We start from the raw sequence: 16,624 nt of genomic DNA on the forward strand, positions 1-16,624 counted from the left end.
TAAATCAGCTCTTGGGGTCTTTCAGGTCCATATCTGTATTGTAGACAGACTTCTAGACTTGATCTCCTTAATCTAAAGCAGATGATCTTTCACCTGACTGCAACCTTTATGCATCGATATGGAATTAATCCACATCTGCCCTCATGGAAACTCTGAATTAAACCGTCGCGTCTTTCTTCAGCACCACAGGGCGACATGTGTGTTTCCACTCCAGGCTAATTTGTGCAAATCGAGTGCAACACGTTTGCATTACAGCCGACAGATGCTTACAGGAACTCTAACCTGATTAATAAGAAAATTGTCTTTAGACTGATTAATGAGCTGCGGAGATCAGGAGGCTTGGAGCCGGTGTGGCAGCTCATTAATTCCTTGTCCCGGAGTTGCTCTGCTGCACATCGATGTCCAGGGGCGTTTTCAGAATGCCAGCGGCCTCACGAGAGGTCACGGAGGATACCCTACGTGGTAGCCCTGTCTGTTTTAATTACATGGGTATTAGTTTGGCCTTGTGTCCCTACTTGTCCTCGGAAGGGCCAAATGTTGGGCCAAATGACCTCCACAGCCACAGGGAGTGGAATTCAATCAGCGGGCGGCCAAATTTCACAAGCATGTTTTATCAGTTTCAAAGAAAATGCACCGAGAACGTAAAGTTTTGACACAACGTGCCTGTGTTTTCTAAAGTCCCGCTTGCTCTCCAGACACTCTGAGGTCTCTGCTCCTCAGGCAGGACCCCATCTCCCCACAGATCCTATTAAATAACCTATCCTCACTTGTTTGCTCACTGCAGTCATCCTGGCAGTCAATGTATCCTCAGGCTAAGCCAAACAAGCTGATCAGCCCGCAGGCACCTCTGTACACACTACCCCCCACTAAGAGGCTAATGGCCAGGACGTATAATCCTTCTCAAAACAACCACAGAGATGCTAATTGTAACTTGCTATAAATACAGGACGCCTCCCTGTCCTCGCTCTTCATTTGTCCATCTAAACCTGGATCCGAGGCGCAGCAGGCTTCCCTGAACCATTCCTCCAAATACCAGGAAACGCTCCACCGTTGCGTAAGCGCGGCGGCTGATAGACCCCCAGCAAGTGTCGGGAAACCGCTTTACGCACGGCTTTACGCACGGATGCTGCACTGCGCGCGTCCCGACATCATTTCTTCACTTCCACGCCGAGCTACCCCGACGCGCGAGATGTTCCCGCTGCCGATGTTCACCCCGGACCAGGTGGCGCGGGTGTGCGAGAACCTGGAGGAGACCGGGGACATCGAGCGGCTCGGCCGGTTCCTCTGGTCGCTGCCGGCCGCGGTGCCGGGCTCCGCCGGGGAGGCGCTGAACCGGCACGAGTCCGTGATGCGAGCGCGGGCGCTGGTGGCCTTCCACGGGGGGAACTTCGAGGCTCTGTACCAGATCCTCCAGAGCCACCGGTTCACGCGCGAGTCGCACGCCAAGCTGCAGGACCTGTGGCTGGACGCACACTACCGGGAGGCGGAGAGGCTGCGGGGGCGGCCGCTGGGCCCGGTGGAGAAGTACCGGATCCGCAAGAAGTTCCCGCTGCCCCGCACCATCTGGGACGGCGAGCAGAAGACTCACTGTTTCAAGGTGAGGACTTGATGAAATCTCGTGCGTAAAAATACGCGCGTTCTCCAACTGGGCGCACATGATACATGATTACATACAATAAGTTAACATGAGAGACTTGGCTCACATTGCACAGGGGCTTTTTAACCCGAGGGCTGCATCAAGGTGCAGGCTGCTCTTTGAGCTCTTAAGATGATCATAGTCCGAGCCTCGGTGATCCTCCTGCCTTCTGCCGCGCAGTTTCCCTGTAAACTACTTTTGGCACCGAGTCCTGCTGCGGCAAGATCACAGGAGGCGTGCGAGGGCACTTTTCAGAGGCTACGCCAGTTAAAGTAGTTTTAAAACGGCTGATATATCGATACTCTCACTCAGATATATTTTTAAATGGTAATGAATTGCTTATAAAATCACTTATGTTCACGATTTGTACATGGAGACCTTTTAAAGCGTTGCTCCAGGCAACGATTACAAACTTCCAGCTGCTACAGAACTCTCATTCATGACTCGTTTCATTCATTTCTTTTTTTCATTGATTCAAGTCTCCACGGAGTAAATCTGGTCCACAAGCTGACTGTACTAGTCACTATTCATTAAACGTCTCAGTGGAGAAATTCAATCCAGAGAAGTCGAGGAAGAGCTCAGCACTTCGTGTTCATATGGGACCTCCCTCTTGTGGCAGTATTGATCATACTTGACCTTTAATTCCAAACCTCAGGCGGAGATAACCTGTCTAGCAGCCGATTAAGCCCCTTAACATGATCCAGTTGAGTGGATATACGTCGCTGTCGATGCCTCTAATGTACAATGTGTTGATCTATTTATAATTCCAGTGTAATATGATTATCCTCGGCATCAGAGAAAGATTATTGAGGCTTAATGGGATAATATGAGAATAAACAGACATGCTATTGTCTGACGGTGGTGTTAAAGTGCTTGACCGCTGGATGAAGTCCAACCTACATCTTATAAGAAATGTGAGCTTATTACTATTATGATTTTGTTTGTTTTTTCCAGGAAAGAACTCGCAGTCTGTTGAGGGAGTGGTACCTCCAAGATCCGTACCCAAACCCGTCCAGGAAACGCCACTTGGCCCAGGCCACGGGACTCACGCCCACACAGGTCGGCAACTGGTTCAAGAACCGCCGGCAAAGGGACCGCGCCGCGTCAGCAAAGAACAGGTACCTTCAAGTTTCTGTTGACGGACGGAGGAAAAACTTCCCGAGAGGCTCAGTGCTGCTTGTTGGTCATTTTAAAAGTCGATATACTGTTTTAGTTCGGGGGTTCTGCCACCTGCAGCTCCGTGAAACCTTCTGAATGCGTCGTGTAAGCGCTGTGTTTTCATTTTTACTTCATAACTCTTCTAATCTCCAGATTAAAAACAGATGAATAAGGTAAAGCAGCCAGAATGGATAAAATGGGACAAAATATAAAATAATATTAAAATAAAAATGTTTTCTGTTAAATTGAATATATTTAAAAAGGTGAAAAAAGGGAACAAATTAAAGAAAAAGTTTAAAAAAAAAAGGATAAAAATGAACGGAAAAGAGAAAATAATTAAACAATGTTAGATGTTAGTTAAAACTGCTGTAACCATTGGAAACGTAAAGTGGCTTTAAAGACATAAATAGCTAAAGATTCTAAAACAGCCTGGCTGATGGTGGAAAAACTACATATCTAAAATTATAATACAATATATCTGAATTATACCAATAACTGACAATCTTAGTATTTGTTTGTGTTGCAATATTCTTCATATGATAAATTAATCTTTATTTCTAATATACAAACAGGAAAAAAAGAAACATTTAGATGAATAAAAACAAAAAGAAAAGACAATCCACTTGATCTACATCTTTTCTTCATTTTATACAACCATCACATTTTGCAGTCGCAGACAAATTTTATTTGGAGGAAAAGTTTTCGGTTGTAAAAGGTTTCAGATATATTCTAATGTATTTTATTTTGGTTGCATCATTTGGCCACTTGGTGGCGGTAGCGAGGCACAGGTTGCCCTGTGGTAGAGGGCAAAGGTCACAGGGAGAGGATGACGAAGGGTTCTCACCAGGAATCAGGACAAAAGATTTCACACTTTATATTTATATATTTTATATTGGCAGCTGGATCTCAACTTGTATTGATAATATGACCTAGTACTGTGGCTGTATTCCTCTTTTTTTATCATCATTTACTCATTTATTTTCCTTTACTCTCCACTGCAAATTTATTTAAACAATTAATAAACCCGTTTTTTTTTTCCTTTCTCTTTTTGCAATGTGATGCAATGGCATGATGTACAACTTTATGTTCTTTTGTTCATTTATGAAGTTTTATAAAACAAAACTGAAAAAGAAAAATGTGTATTAAAACTTGAGACGTTTGTCATTTTGGGCGACACTTAAAGTAACGCCGTCCTAAAGTGTCATTTGCTTCAAAACGAGTGAAGTCTGCGTTCTCTCCGTCCGCTCAGGCTGCAGCAGGATCCCTCCCTCCTCCCCGCCGAGAGCTCGCCCGACGGCTCCCTGCAGGAGCGCCACGGCCGCCACCCCCGCCCCCACCTGCTGTCGGCCTCGCCCCGCCACCCGGGCAGCCCCGAGACCAGCGACTGCAGCACGGAGGCGGAGCGGCGCGGGACGGGGGCGTCCACCCCGGACATCTCGGTCAGCAGCGACAGCGAGTTCGAGTCCTGAGGCGATTCCTTTTATTTTTATTTTTTTAAAAAGACGCTTGAAGCTTCCGAGGACTGCGAGACGACGGCGCGAAGGACAGACATGCACTTAAATCGGCACATGAACTCGACCGACACTGGTGATTTTTTTTTCCCGCCGACTATAGAGAACAAAAACGGTATTCTCACCTCTCAGGCAAAGTATTTATAGAAATAATGCCAATTGTTCTTAGACGAGACACGTATTACTACTTTATTCTTGCTTTTTTTTATACTGCTTTCAGTAAAAAAAACTTTGATAGTTTTTCTATTAGTTTTCGTGGACGCCGGATTCGACGATGCCTTGAGTAGGCCGTCGCTGTGCGCGTGCATGTGAACGTGCACATTCACAACTTCATCGTCAGGCAATAAATAGTGACAATTAACTGCCTTAACCAGCCCCCAACAAACTAAACAAAGCATCTTTAGTTCAACGTAACAGCGTCAGTGCATATCGTGTTTCATGTGACGTCATCAACTGCTGGAAAATGCTGCTAAATTGTGAAAAAAAACGGGATGATGGGCTCGTGAAACGCGTGCTGAGGAAGGCAGTGGATTAAAGATCCACAAAGTGAAAGTGCACTATGCAAACACAGACTCCTCCACGTGTCTGAGTTTGTTTTTTTTGTTGTTTTTTTTTTTAAAAGGGGTCATATTCTGCAAAACTCACTTTCTAAAGGTTTTCCAGCAGTACTACTCGTCTCCATACCTGGACTGACGTCCCAGAAGTGAAGACAGTCTGTCCTCTCTCTCCCTGGCTTGTTTCAGGTTTTAAAAAGTGTGTTGCTCCAACCAGCCAATCAGAAATCAAACCCTATATAGTGTCATCGGGGGTTCAGCCAATCACAATCAAGGTAGGCCCCTCCCCTTTGACTCCTCCCACAATCAGGCAGCTCTGCTCTGGCACATGGCACCACGAGAGGAAGTACTTCCTCCTCTTCCCAAGATGGGCATGTGTGGGCGGAGCCAGTCCAGCTCGCACAGACACAGCAGATTCTGAATGCAGCTGCTATGATCCAATATTCAAATGGAGGAAAACCAAGGAGAAGAAATAAACTTTAATAAAAAGTTTCACCCATGTGAAAGTGTTGAAAAGTTGTATAATATGACTCCTTTAAGTTATAAATGTGCATGTGAACATTAGTGAATCCATCAAACGTATTTCACTGCCTTAACAATGAATCTCAGGGCATCACTCCTCTGCAATGCAATACTGAAAACTGAACTGTGCATAAATACTGACAAGACACCCGCTGCTTAAAGAGACAGCGCTTCACCTGTTGTACCTGAAACACTCCTGAGCTGCTCCGGCGATGAATCCCTGCAGGAGCCGACCAAGACAAGAGGAAATCATTTAAAAAAAAACTAAACAATCGGTCTTAACTCGATGTGCCTCTTACATTTGAGAAACAGTGAGACCCAATCCGACACGATTCTGCGCTCACGTCCACGGCACACTGGAAGGCCTACGGTCCGCCGTCTTTCTCACCACCGTCACTTCTCTGATCACACGTCAACTGACAAAATGTGTATTTTGTAAATGTCTTATGTAAATAAATGAACTTATTTTTATCCAAAGTTACTGTTTTGACTCCGTGTTTAGCGTGTGTGAAGGTTGCAAGCACGACGTGGTCCAGTGACTCCGAAATTCTGCGTGCCTGCGCCTTTAAGAGGGCCTCGTCAGCGATAGGTTGCCGTGAAAATGGGAGCGCGTATACGAAAATCCCGTCAAAACGGATTTTTGTTAAGAATTCAGAGAACAGGTTTCTGCAAAAAAAACTAAACAAAACAATTGATTTGGTCGTGGGCGACAGAGCCCAAGCATTTTTTTTTAAAAACTGACACCTCGGGAGCCATTTTCTAAAAGTTGTGTTTCAGTGGTTCCACGCACGGTTGTCGTGGAAACGGACGTCCAAAACAACAACAAAAGTTCTGTGTTTTTTCACTTGGAATCTCTGTCGTGTAAACAGGCCCTGACACTCGGAGTAGTTTGATATTTACCCACTAACTTTCAGCGACTATACTTCATGTTAACTTTAACTTCACATTCGACTTCAGCCGAGTTTTTGCAAAACAGTAAAATACTGCAAACAAGAAAGAAAAAAAAAAAATACAATTTAAACCAGAAGTGTTTTCTTAAGTTACATTTTCTCCAAATAACCACATCCATTTTTAGTTTTTTTTACATTTTCTAGTAAATTTTAATTTCGTTTGGGCTGTTTTAGTTGTTTTTAAGAGGTTATTTTTTTCAGCTTTAATTATTTTAGTTGATGAGCTGTTAAGGTAATTTTGACTGAAACACATTTTTTGTTATTCTATGTGGTTACAATTTTTTTTTTTTTTTTAATATATATATTGTTTTAAATCATTTCGGCTGCTTGAACAATTTTCACCAATTTTAAGCACTTTTTAAAAAGCTATTGGACCTTTTTCTTGTCTTTTTCTTTAAAGTGTAGTTCTTACTATAAATTCATAATATATACATAAATATTTAATATGAATGAGTGAAAGTTTCATGGAGCAACACGCTTCTCTTTTTAACGTACCAGATTTCCTCACGATAACATGTAAAACAGCCTCCACCCTGTCAGATGGGCGTCCTCATGAGCTGGAGTCCCTCCCTGCCTGCAGACGACGCCTCCTGCTCACCTGCCAGTCGCAGCGTTCCCTTCACGCGGAGCGTTTGTCCGCTGGACTCCGGTGCAGCGCAGGTGGAGACACTCCGCAGCTTCTATTAGACGATGGACGACCAGGGGAGGAAGGTGGTGGTCTGCGACAACGGCACCGGGGTGAGTCAACGCAGCAACAAATCAAAGCTCCATGAGAGCAGCATCTTCTCATTCTATCTTCATCAGATTAATACAAATGGGATTTTAAGTCGCTTTGATGGAGCGGAATATAAAATATCTTGGAAGCAGTTTGCGTAAAAATGGAATATTTTGAGAAAGTGGGTGTGAAGCTGTGCAGTGATTCCACATCTGTCTGGACTTGTTGACTCCTGCCACCAGAGTTCACACACACACACACACACACACACACACACACACACACACACACACACACACACACACACACACACACACACACACACACACACACACACACACACACACACACACACACACACACACACACACACACACACACACACACACACACACACACACACACACACACACACACACACACACACACACACACACACACACACACACACACACACACACACACACACACACACACGTCCATAAATGGCTGTGATGTTATCAGTTCCACACACGTCGGCTGAAAAGCAGGAACAGAAACTGAACGTGTTAAAAGAGATTTAGGAAGTAACCCCTCAACATGGTGTCGCTGCGTTGAAACGCTGATTTCTGAAGGTGGGAATCGAACCCGCAGTCAGACTATTTACTCTGGAATGTCTCGCACTGCTTCAGGCTAAGGAATGTGTGGGACAAGTCCAGACGTCCCGGGCGCGGGGGGGGGGGGGGGGGGGTGAAGTCCTGGCAGGAAGACGAGCACAGACTTTCTAGTTGAGACTGCGTCTGCAGCCTCGTGAAAATGTTCAGAAAACTTTTCTTTACTTTTCGATTTTATTTGCTTCAACATCGATTTTCAAAAAGGATCTAATCTCCAGACTGAAAACAGGAAATGAGGGCGGCAGTGGTGAGACGCTCTGGTCTCACAGTGAGAAGGTCCTGGTTCCAAGGCCGGCTGGGGGCATGTTCTCCCTGTGTGTGTGTGTGTGTGTGTGTGTGTGTGTGTGTGTGTGTGTGTGTGTGTGTGTGTGTAGGTTTCCTCCCACAGTCTAAAAACATGCACCATGACTCCCTGAGCAGAACCCCTCGTTCCCCACCAGCTCCTGTAGAGCACCGTTCTATGTGGCTGCGACTGATATCCTCTTGAAAACAAAGAAACAAATGAATAAAAAAACAAATAAATACAGACAGACAGACAGACAGACAGACAGACAGACAGACAGACAGACAGACAGACAGACAGACAGACAGACAGACAGACAGACAGACAGACAGACAGACAGAAAGAAAGACAGACAGAAAGAAAGAAAGAAAAAATGTTGGGAAAATAAAGAAAAAAGGACAAAGGGACAAAAGAAAAAGAGAAATATAAAAAGAAATGGAAAAAGGAGAGAAAAAATTTAAAAAGCAAGAAATATAAAGAAAAAAAGCACAAAATATAAAAAGAAATGGATAAAGAATGTAGGAGAAAAAAATATAAAAAAAAAGAAAAAAGAAATGAGAAAAAGAAAAAAAATTGAAAAGTGAAAGAAAAAGATAGAAAAGCAAAGGAGATGAAAGGAAAAAAGAAAGAAAAAAAGGATTAGAAAGCTTGTGCAGGTGATACACCTGTAAACAGCTAAAAGGATCAAATACACAAGATGTATAAAATGTAAAAGCAGGAAAATCAACGACAAGAAAACTCTTTAAAAAACGTCCGAAAGCAAAATAATATAAACTGAACCTGTGACGCTTCATGAATTAATTAACCTCCGTGTTTGTCTGAATAGCAACTCTTTTAGACGTATTTTCGTTTGGCAAATTGAAGATAAATTGAATTTAGTGGCTCAAAGAGCAAAACGTATTTAATTCACTGAGCTTTCAAAAGGGTCACGTGACAAACACACAATCTGGTAATTGCATCACAGCAAAACGCCGTTTCCGTGGCGCGGATTAACTCCAGCAGCAGATTAAAGTGACAGGACCCGATTTACTGAGCTGGAACTCATTTGTAGATAATAGAGGGGGGGGAAGTGCAGGAGAACAACTCAACACACGAACTCTCAGTTTCACCGACAACGAAAAAACAAGAAGTGCCGTTTTAGTCGCACGAGCAAAATAAATAGAGAAATAAAAGCAGCCATTGACCTTTGACCTTTTTACAGTTTGTGAAATGCGGCTTTGCCGGGTCCAACTTCCCCGACCACATCTTCCCGGCTCTGGTGGGCCGGCCCATCATACGATCCACCACCAAAGTGGGAAACATCGAGATCAAGGTGAGATCAGAATGGAGTTATTAACCCTTCATGGGACAAGCGACCGCTCACGCTGCTCTGACCGCCACGCGTCTCCACCAGGACCTGATGGTGGGCGACGAGGCCAGCGAGTGCCGCTCCCTGCTGGAGGTGTCCTACCCCATGGAGAACGGGATGGTGCGCTGCTGGGAGGACATGCTCCACCTGTGGGACCACACCTTCGGCCCCGACCGCCTGGACATCGAGCCCAAAGAGTGCAAAGTACCACACCACCCCATAATCCAATCGTCCAACTCACTTTTCACACCCTAACCCTTTACCCTTCCCCTCTGAAGATGAACGAATAGAGAAATAAAACTGCAAAAACTACCACAACACATGGAAGTGGTAAAAAAAACCCAGATAAAATAGCTAGAATTAGACATTTATCACATTTATCGCCGCATCAGACCCGGCGATAAATGTGATTATTAGTAGGAATTAAACACGTGAGTGACAAAACGCCTCAACGGCGCCACCTGCCGTCCCCCCGAAATTCGGCACACATATGCAGCACACCAAGACGCACAAAAAAGTCTCCTACACACATTCCGAAAACTCAACAGGAAGTCGGCCATTTTGAAAAATATGGTGGATTTTGACCAATTTTGCCAATCTTGAACTCGTCTTGGCGTTCGCTTATTTTTGCGTTTGCTCTGTAAGATCTTGCTGACCGAGCCGCCGATGAACCCCATGAAGAACCGTGAGAGGATCACGGAGGTCATGTTCGAGAAGTACCAGTTCCATGGCATATACGTGGCCATCCAGGCCGTGCTCACGCTGTACGCTCAAGGTCAGACGGCGACACGCCGGCGCCACGCCGCCGCGCGGAAAGTCAGCCATTGGTCAAGGCGTTGGGGGAAATAACGGAACTAATGCCTGCAGGTTTGCTCACCGGCGTGGTGGTGGACTCGGGCGATGGCGTCACCCACATCTGTCCAGTGTACGAGGGCTATTCTTTACCCCACCTCACACGCAGGCTGGACATCGCCGGACGTGACATCACACGCTACCTCATCAAGGCGAGTCTGTGGAGGGTTTGAATATTTGCCCAATGTGAACCCAGATATTTACTTATGTTTGTTGTTGTTGTTGTTGTTGTTGTTGCTTCAGCTCCTGCTGCTCCGCGGCTACGCCTTCAACCACTCCGCTGACTTTGAGACGGTGCGAATGCTGAAGGAGAAGCTCTGCTACGTGGGCTACAACATCGAGCAGGAGCAGCGGCTGGCGCTGGAAACCACCTACCTGGTGGAGTCCTACACCGTACGTTACAGACCGACCGACTGACCAACCGGCCGTCCGTCCATCCGCTCGTTCATCGATTCGTCCGTCCATCTGTCCGTCCTTCCAGCTATCCATCCGTCAGTTTCGTTTAAGCCCAATTACGCGACAACAGAATCGGAGTGTTTTCAAAAAGTTGCATTTTCCCCCTTTTACACAGAGTTGGATGATTTTCCAAATTTCTCCCGTTTCCACAAAGAAAAGAGTCTTAGGATTTTCAAAAGATTTCTTTTCCAACATTTCCATAAAGACTGAGTCTGAGAATTTTCCAAAAGTTGCGCTTCCCCCCCCCCTATCTCCACTCTGGAGGCCATCATTGTTGCCGTCCATCAACTCCTGCATGTGCAATCGCAGGGATTCCAGAGCGTCTCCAGAAAGTCTCGTTTTCCACCGTTTCCACGGCGACAGACTGTGAGCCTTTTCAAAAAGATCCACTTTGGCATCCTTTCTCAACAAAGTTGCGTTCTCAGCGTCTCTGAGCACCGCTGTCATGTAAACAGACGAACATCAACGTTTTCGGGCGATGTCGTTGCCGTGGAAACGGCGCCTTAAGGGTCTGAGGCCCCAGAACTTGACCGCTCTCCTTCCTGTTGCAGCTCCCCGACGGCCGGCCGGTCAGCGTGGGCGGCGAGCGGTTCGGCGCCCCCGAGGCTCTGTTCCAGCCCCACCTCGTCAACGTGGAGGGGGCCGGCGTCGCCGAGCTGCTGTTCAACACCATCCAGGCGGCGGACATGGACCTCAGGTCTGAGTCTCCCCGGGAGACCTGAGGCGAGACGTGGTGGGGGACAGGCAGTGAGGGTGTGTTTGTGTGTGCAGGGCGGACTTCTACAAACACATCGTCCTGTCGGGGGGCAGCACCATGTACCCCGGACTCCCCTCCCGCCTGGAGAGGGAGATCAAGCAGCTCTACCTGGAGAGGGTTCTGGACGGGAACACCCAGAAACTGTCGGTGAGTCGATCAGAGTTTTACACTATAACACCCACGTCACTGTCTGACCTCACCAGTCGTCCAAAACTCCCAGAAACACTCCTGGACCTTGTGGAAAGGTTCTTATCAAATCCTCTGGTTTAGGATTGTTAAGGCAGGTGAGCGAATACTTTTGGCGCCGAAGCCGTGTTTAAGGACCCTCCCCCTTGCTTCTTACCTGTGCAGAGGTTTAAGATCCGGATCGAGGACCCCCCCAGACGTAAACACATGGTGTTCCTGGGCGGCGCCGTGCTGGCCAACATCATGAAAGACAAAGACTCCTTCTGGCTGAGCCGAGCCGAGTACGAGGAGAAGGGCCTGGGGGTTCTGCAGAACCTGGCCGGAGGGATCCGATGAAACCGCAGCGACTGGAACAAAAATACAGAAACACATTTCATCACCTCCTGCCCGAGTCTGCACTCATGACGTCTGAAATCAAACTTAAAACTGAGGCCACGAAAAATATTAATTTGTATACTAATTCGAGAACACAAACTACTAACTTGTGGCCACTCAATACTACTTTAAGGCCACAGAATACTAATTTGAGGCCATGAAATGTCCACTGTGTACTAAATCAAGACTGTGCACTAATTTAAAGCCAAAACATATTAATGCTTTGTCACAAAATACTAATTTGAGGCCAAAAAATATACATTTTGTGGCCATTAAATAATAATTTCAGACCCCAAAATACTCATTTAAGGCCATAAAACATTTATTGGTATTTTGATTAGAGACCACTAAATATCAGTTTAAAGCAAATTTTTGGCCACAAAATATTAATATAAGGCAAAACACTATATATTTGGACCCAAAGTACTATTTCAAAGCCTCAATATAGTAATTTGAGTAATTGGTATACTGATTAAAGTCCACTTCTTCTTAATTTAAGGCCCAAAAATATATATTTTTGGCCACAACACACAAATGTAAGGCCTTAAGATATTAATCAGAGACCAAATATTACTATTTTGTGGCCATGAAATAGTTTGAAGTCATAAAATATTAATTTGTATATCAATTTGAAACCACGAAACTACAAATTTGTGGCCACTAAATATTGATTTAAGGCCACACAGTATTGATTTGTACAAAAAGTGAAGCGTTACCACAGTTGCAGGCAGCAGCTAAAGACTTACCAATGTGGTCCAAGCTCCGCCCACTCGGTGAAAACCCTGGTCCTTGCAAGGATATTACTTCTAGAACAAATCAAAACGCAGCCTGCGATGTTTTTGTATACGTTTATCTAAAGTGTGCCGGTTCTAATCTGGATAAAATAAGGGAAGACGTTCGTCTGCTATTCTATGACAAAATAATGCTTAAATGCACAATGAACCTGATATTCTTTGTTATATAAATAATATCTTTAATGTCATTTACAAAAATGGATGTGGCATCAATGAATCTCTACTTTAAAGTCTCTGCAGTCTTACATTGAGATTAGTGACCCGCCTCTCTCAAATTTTTATTCCATAAATCATGTGACTGACCGCTTGCCAAAATAAACTTTTTTAATTATCACTTATCAAAGCCTCCTGAAGTTTGATTTTGATTTGATTTCTGAAGCCTTTTTATTTTTATTTTATTTTGAAAAGACACATTTTAAAATGTCTCAGGTTTTTTTTACATTAAAATGAACACAATTAACCCGGTTATGCTTGCGGTTGATCTGCGCCACTAATAGGATGAAAATATGAGACAAATATAAACTTTTTTTTTTCATGGAATCAAAGCAAAAGATGAACTTACCTGGTGTTAGTACTTGTGTCTTTGTTGTTTGTCGTGACAAGTGTGTGCATAGAGACATGTGCCTTCCTCTTCCTGTGACCTTTGGCCTCTACACCTGCGCTGCAGTCTTTTGTGTAAGTCTGTTTCCCACTCGTGCGCAAGGTGTAGTTTAAGGTCAATGGATGGCGCAACTACCAAGGGGAAACCAACTTCAAGGAAAAACAAAAGGTAAAAAAATGTGAATAATGTGAAAATGTTCATTACGTTCTGTCAGTCATTTCAGAAAGTGAAACTGTTAATTTATGGAGATCGAAACACAAAAAATATTGAACTTTTTCACAATATTCAAATAGTTTTCAAGATATACTTGTATATATTTTAAAAAGTAAACTTTATCCAAATTTTATTTCATATCTTTTCAATCCAAATATTATCTGCACTTTTTTTTTGATCAATTCTAAACTGAATTTCAAAATTTAATATTGATTTTTTTTTTTTTTTATGAACTTCCTGTTATGTACGTCTCAGGATTCACTGCCAGCTTTTAGAAAACAATGAATACATGGTGTTCTCTACTTTAGAGCTTTTTGTTGTCTGGAGTTTGCATGTTCTTCCATGTCCAAAAACAGGTTTTCTTAGTCGTTTTGCTTGGTGTGAATATGAGTGTCTCTCTGTGTGATTTTCTTTCTGCCATCTTTTGTTATATGATGAACTGATGTTGGATGAAGTTATATATGGACAGATGGATAAAACCAATAAGTCAGGGGTGTCAAACAAAAGGCTCGTGGAACAAAACTGTCCCGCTAGAGGCTCCAATCCGGCTAAACCACTAAAAATTTCTAGGAAAAGACAGATTTTTTAAAAATAAATTTCTTAAGAGTGGCGACACAACATCAAGGTTTTTGTGAAAAAGTCTTGTTTGGACATTTTTTTGGATTTTGCACCAGAAAGTTTCATTAAAATTGGCTTTATATTGAGATTGTCGTAGGTTTCATTTGTAATTGTTTGTTTTTTGCAAAAGTATGGACATTTTCTACACATATACTCTGTAACTCAAGCAAAAAAAACTAACAAAAACAACCTTTAATGTATAAATTTAAAAGTTACTATGGCAGTATATTACCAGTTATGTCCCATTAAAGATGAGATGGGGCTGTATGTGGGACCCTGAACTAAAATATGTTTTAGGAGTTAGTATCTGCTGCCATCTGGTGGTTGAATGTGTTTAAACACTCTCAAAAAACTGTCTTCAACCACCTTTATTGACAGATATTGCAATTCTTTTTATTGCGATACTGAGTTACCTGACAAAAAAAAAAAAAAAAAAAAAATACAATAATGTCTTTTATTTCATTTTCTTTTTTTACACTGAAAAGAAATAATGAGCTCTCACAATGAACACATGCTTCACGCACACACACACACACACGCGCAAGTCACATTCGCAGAACTGTCACAATAAATGAAAGAAAAAGAAAATGAAATTAAATCAAAAAAGCATGCAATAATGTTCAAAACACATTAGAGTTCCCAGAACGAACCTCCTCATCCAAATAAAAGCTGCAGATAATCCATATATCTACCCGACGACTAAAAGTTAATTGGAAATACACATCATGATAGTTGAGAGTTGAACAGTCATTGGATTGTGACGGCTTGCAGCAGGAGTAACCAGGAGCTCGGTGACGTGTTCGTTTACATTCAGCCCGTCACCGCCAGGATCCCGCTTTCATTCTCACACTGTCCTCTCAGTCTGCACAGGCAACACAAATCCAGGAAAAAACAAAAAAAAATAAACGAGAACACGAGAAGCAAATGCAAAAAAAAAAAAAAGAAAGCAGCCATAAACTCTGGAAAATAGATTTGAAATACATTCGCGAGTCATTCAGTAAAATCTGCTGCAGGTTGTGGACGTTTGGATTGTGAAAAACTGTCGCTTGGCCAGACGCTCCTCCACAGGCCCAAAAATAAATAAAGAAATAAATAAATATCCCACAAGCGCAGAAGAAGGGAGTCTCCAAAAAGAGAAGCGAAAAAATAAATGTTCTCCGGAGGTCTAAACATAGAGCTTCCCTCAAGCTGGAGCAACCTGATTTCTTTAAAGGGAAACTTACAAAACGACCCCTTTTCGTCACTTTGGTATTGAAGTCTTGGCAGGGTGCGACTTGGCGGGCTTTCCCAGCATGCCTTGCAACTTCAGAGGAAATCCAATAAATAAACATGGTAAATAGAGGTACAGTCACAGTCCTTTTATTCATTGACACTAATAAACAACAACCAGGTCCTGGCGCCGTCACATTAAAAGCCTATTTTTCCATGTCAAACAAAAGTCTTTCCAACTTCCTCTGTGAACGCCATCACGTCTGTAATCCCTCAATTGTAAAGCACGTCGTGTCAAGCACGTAAATAATACATTTTCAGACCTGTTGAAAATTAAACCCTTAGTGTGACAGTCGCAGGCTATATACAAAGACTAGTCTTGCTTTTTCCGCGTGGAAGCCGTATTTATGGACGCCGAGAGTCGCTTTACAGTTTTTAATGTTAAAATGCAGGATATCCATCAATGTTCACTGAGACGAACGGGGTGCAGGACGAGTTTCAACGTAGAATTTGATGTGATTTTATGCTCTTTTATGCATTTATTTAGATTTTACATCTTTAAAAATATGCAACGAGTGAACACGTTTGCACTTTGTTCTTTGATACAAGTGAATGCTTGAAAACTGAAAAAAAAAAACTCTATCTCCCCAATTTTTTTCTCTTATAACTTGAATTCCGAGACTCTCGGTAACATCCCGGGTGTTATTCATGGGAAGTATACATGCAGTGACCGGACAGGAAGATCAGGGAGACGCTTCAATCCGATTCGTCCCAGCAAATCGCACCCTGCATCTTGGCTGTAACACATCTCACCTTCTAAGTCAAACTCCAGGAGGTCGCAGAAGCACTCAAAATAAATATATATATAAATAAATAAATAAATAAAACCTCCCTCAACTGTCCGGCGGCAGCAGTTCACCCAAACATCAGCAGAATTTTACACACATAAGTGAAATAATAAAAAACATCCAGATTGTGGCCCAGAACTGTACCGTGAGAGGGAAACGGCGCCACATGTGGACGAGTTGCCTTCTTGCCCGTACAGGAAGTGGTTTGTTTTTTTGTTGTTGTTGTTGGGTTTTTTTTGTATCCAGGCAACGGTAGCCTCAAAGAATTTTTGTCTTTGGATTTGAGCCTCCTCGCGTTCTGGCGGCCGTTGATCCCTCCGCGGTACAACTCTGGGCTCGGGGTTTTCAACAACAACCAAATCCCTTTATTACACATTTCAGCCCA

At 43.5% G+C, this 16,624-nt stretch overlaps 2 protein-coding genes across 2 annotated transcripts; both read left to right on the plus strand.

Annotated features, from left to right (window-relative positions):
• The first annotated feature begins 972 nt into the window (after positions 1-972).
• On the plus strand, positions 973-5,856 carry six7 (SIX homeobox 7). Its single transcript, XM_080486001.1, has 3 exons — positions 973-1,597; positions 2,591-2,754; positions 4,044-5,856. The coding sequence occupies exons 1-3, from the start codon at positions 1,124-1,126 to the stop codon at positions 4,261-4,263; spliced, it is 858 nt and encodes a 285-aa protein (XP_080342127.1). The 5' UTR covers positions 973-1,123; the 3' UTR covers positions 4,264-5,856.
• Positions 5,857-6,909: 1,053 nt separating this feature from the next.
• Positions 6,910-14,267, plus strand: LOC308123559 (actin-related protein 2). The gene is made up of 9 exons (XM_080486102.1): positions 6,910-7,069; positions 9,184-9,294; positions 9,376-9,534; positions 9,976-10,105; positions 10,198-10,334; positions 10,426-10,575; positions 11,190-11,335; positions 11,410-11,542; positions 11,747-14,267. Exons 1-9 carry the CDS (start codon positions 7,022-7,024, stop codon positions 11,915-11,917), a joined length of 1,185 nt encoding a protein of 394 aa, XP_080342228.1. The 5' UTR covers positions 6,910-7,021; the 3' UTR covers positions 11,918-14,267.
• The last annotated feature ends 2,357 nt before the right edge of the window (positions 14,268-16,624 follow it).

The sequence above is a fragment of the Lipophrys pholis genome (genome assembly GCF_963383615.2).
Source record: "Lipophrys pholis genome assembly, chromosome: 18".
NCBI lineage: Eukaryota > Metazoa > Chordata > Actinopteri > Blenniiformes > Blenniidae > Lipophrys > Lipophrys pholis.